This window comes from Sorghum bicolor, chromosome 4, assembly GCF_000003195.3.
Source record: "Sorghum bicolor cultivar BTx623 chromosome 4, Sorghum_bicolor_NCBIv3, whole genome shotgun sequence".
Classification (NCBI taxonomy): Eukaryota; Viridiplantae; Streptophyta; class Magnoliopsida; order Poales; family Poaceae; genus Sorghum; species Sorghum bicolor.
The window spans coordinates 34,498,151-34,501,210 of NC_012873.2; the positions used below are offsets into that span (position 1 = coordinate 34,498,151).

General features: G+C 56.8%; 1 protein-coding gene across 1 annotated transcript; it reads left to right on the top strand.

Moving 5' to 3' along the window:
* Positions 1,202-1,799, top strand: LOC110434778 (glutamic acid-rich protein-like). Its single transcript, XM_021459503.1, has 2 exons — positions 1,202-1,312; positions 1,488-1,799. The coding sequence occupies exons 1-2, from the start codon at positions 1,202-1,204 to the stop codon at positions 1,797-1,799; spliced, it is 423 nt and encodes a 140-aa protein (XP_021315178.1).

Sequence of the window (3,060 nt, forward strand, 5' to 3'; positions counted from 1 at the left end):
CCTCATTTCGACCTCCTACTAGGTGTCCCTGACTCGGGTACTCGAGGGTGACTGTCGAACCCCGTCGGCTGGCCAGTCTGTGCTCCCTCGAGGCTTTGTCGGCGGTCTACGCTGAAGTTATCTTGTGGTGGAAGGAAACGCCGTGGTGGTTTGTTTTCTTGCCCATTGGGCGCGCCATTTTAGGAGATAGCCATTGTGGCATCATCCTATCCGGGCAAAATCTATGGCGTCCTGTCATAGGGGAAAACAGGACAGTTAGGCAACGCATTTATGGGGGGAGTTACCGCGATTTTTGGATCTGTCCGTGGTGGTGCGCCTATATATATCGAGATTCCATCTCGCTATTTCCCCTTCCGCATTCCGCCATTGCCTTCATTGCTTTCTCCACACCTTCCTGCACACCAAGACAAACCGAGCTCAGAGAGGGGAGATAGTCATGGTAGGGTCACCTTCTGTCGCGTCTTCTGTGCTTGTGACGATGCCGGTGAGACTCATCGCCACCGACGAGTATCGCCCATCGACCGAGACGGAGCGTCGGCTACGAGACTTGGAGAAGGAGGGGCTTCTCCACCCCCTCACTTTCTCGACGCGGCCAGAATGCGAGCACCGGGAGCCGAGCCTGCCTAAAGGCTACATCGTCTCCTCCATCAAGTTCCACCACCACGGGCTCGGGTCTCCTCCGAGCCGCTTCATAAGGGCCCTCCTCCACCAATATGGAGTCGAGCTTCAACACTTCTCCCGCAATGCGATCTCCGTAGCCGCGATCTTCGCTGTGGTGTGAGAAGGTTACTTAGGGGTGATGCCGTGCTGGGAGTTGTGGCTCCACCTCTTCTAGGGTGAGTTGTTCCATGCTCGTAGTGGGACCGCTGGGGTTAGGAAGCCGGTGAGGGCCGGTTGCCTCAATCTGGTCCAGAAGACAGGGCACACAGACGAGCCTTGAGAATACATTCCTACTAGGCTAAAGTTGAATCATGCCTAGTGGGATTCTCAATAGTTTTACCTCCACAACAACGACGTACTCTTCCCCGCATACACCGGGCGAATTATCAAGGAGAGCCCTAAAGATTGGAAGTACGGCATCATCGAAACCCACCAATCTCGGCTTTGCCCCCTTCTCGAGGCCCTAAAGCATTAGCGTGGGGAGGGCCTAACCGTGGCTCTTGTCCTCTCAGCGGTCCACAATCGACGGGTGCTTCTACTGATGTCTCGGCTGCTGAGGTTGGATGAGATGCGCCCCCACGTTCTGTCCCGGGACCTCGAGGTGTGCCGGATGTCGAACGAGGGCCTCCTAGACAAGGAGATTGCTGCTAGGGTTAGGGTGGCTGTCTCAGGCGATTTCTAGCGTACGCTCGTGAACTCCTTTCCCATGAAGCCTGATGAAGGCTACTTCGACCTGGTAAGCCCCTCGAGCCATCATCACTTGGCCCTTGTTTTCGGTTCTGCCATTTCCTTTCTGATTTTCCTAAGGTTCGGGTTTGTTTTGCAAGGGGGCAATCGATGCTATGTCCTCGAAGCCTCTAGTGAAGGAGGATGATGCTGAGCGCGAGAAGAGGCGTGCCTCTGCCAAGAAGCACAAGACCACACAAGATGTGGAGAAAAATAAGGAGAGGAGGAAGAACCTTGAACGGCAGGCGCTCGAGGAGCGTCGGGCCCAGGCGAGGCGTGAGGGAAAGCCCGAGGAGGATTCACCTGTTGAGGACAACGACGACGATGACGATGACGAAGATGATGATTCTAAGGGGATGGCAGCCCACCTCGATCGGATCCTGCAGGTCCCACCGCAAGCCGGCGTTTCCTGATCGCGCGCGGAGGCCTCCAAGGGATCGCAGGGCGGGGAACGTGAAGGTCGCCAGAAGGAGGCATCACCTCACCGTCTGCGTGCCGATACGCCTCTTGCCACTGCTTAGGGTTGGGTCGAGCTGCCGCCGTGACCTCCCCAAGTGTCTAGTCTGGGCCATCAGGTCAAGACTTCTAGGACGGGGCCTCTGTCCTAGGGCCGCGCCGCCACGGTAGCCTCGAGCCAGGGAGGAGGGCACCGAAGAAGTGCGAGACCCAAGGATTGTCAAGAAGGGAGAGCAGAGCCGAGGCCTGCTACCATCTCAGAACCGCCTAGGGCCTCAATGCGTGGCGGCTTGAGGCCGGCTAGTCACGGCACTGGGGCCCGAAGCGCGGGAAGAGGAGCCATCCGTCTATGGCCCTGAGACTCCCACATGGCTTTGTCCCAGGGGGTTCCCACTATCCTTGCCAAGCCATGTTAGGAGGACGGCGTCGTGGTGTTGGCACACGGTACACGCACGCCTATGGACCCAAACTCGGAGATCAATGGGACCCTTTATGGTATCAAGGGAATCGCCCCCGGCTATTTAGAGGGTTGGCGGCCATGGGAGGACATGGCCGGGACCGGGACCTCTTGCTCAACCGAGGAGGATGGGTGATTCCCTTCCCTTGTCGACCTGTTCCTATGCCACGGGGGGTCGCTTGAGGTGGTGCAGAAACTCATTCGGGGCATAAAGGAATGCATGAAGGAAGAGCTCGAGCAGTGGGGTCCCAGGAGGATCGGCCTCCGATGTTCCACATCTCTAGAGGAGCCGAATATTGTGATGGACGACCGCAAGGAGGCCGAGAAGTGGGAGCACCTCGAGGAGCTCCGTCTTTGGATGAAGCATGTTATGGGCCTGATGTCCGACATTGTCAATAATGGCTTGGGCTAGGCTTTCCTCGTTAGGACCCCTCAACTTTTGCTATTTTGATTTTCTCATTTTGCTAGTGTACTTATCATCCTACGTTTCCTTGCAGGACCTGAAGGAGACTTCGCGGTTGAAGTCTGGCTTTATCCATGCAACTAAGGGCGGTTGGGAGCAGGTCCCCATTCTTCAGGACTAGATCCTCGAGTCACAGGAAAAGCATCTCAAGGCGATGAAGGAGCTTACCGTGGCTGAGGAGTTGAAGTAGAAGAAGGGGCTGCCTTGACCGAGGCTTGGGAGACCTTGTCCGGCGTGAACGGGAAGGTCTATCGAGTAGAGGAAGACGCCCGTGTTGCCAAGGAGGTTGTGCAGAAAG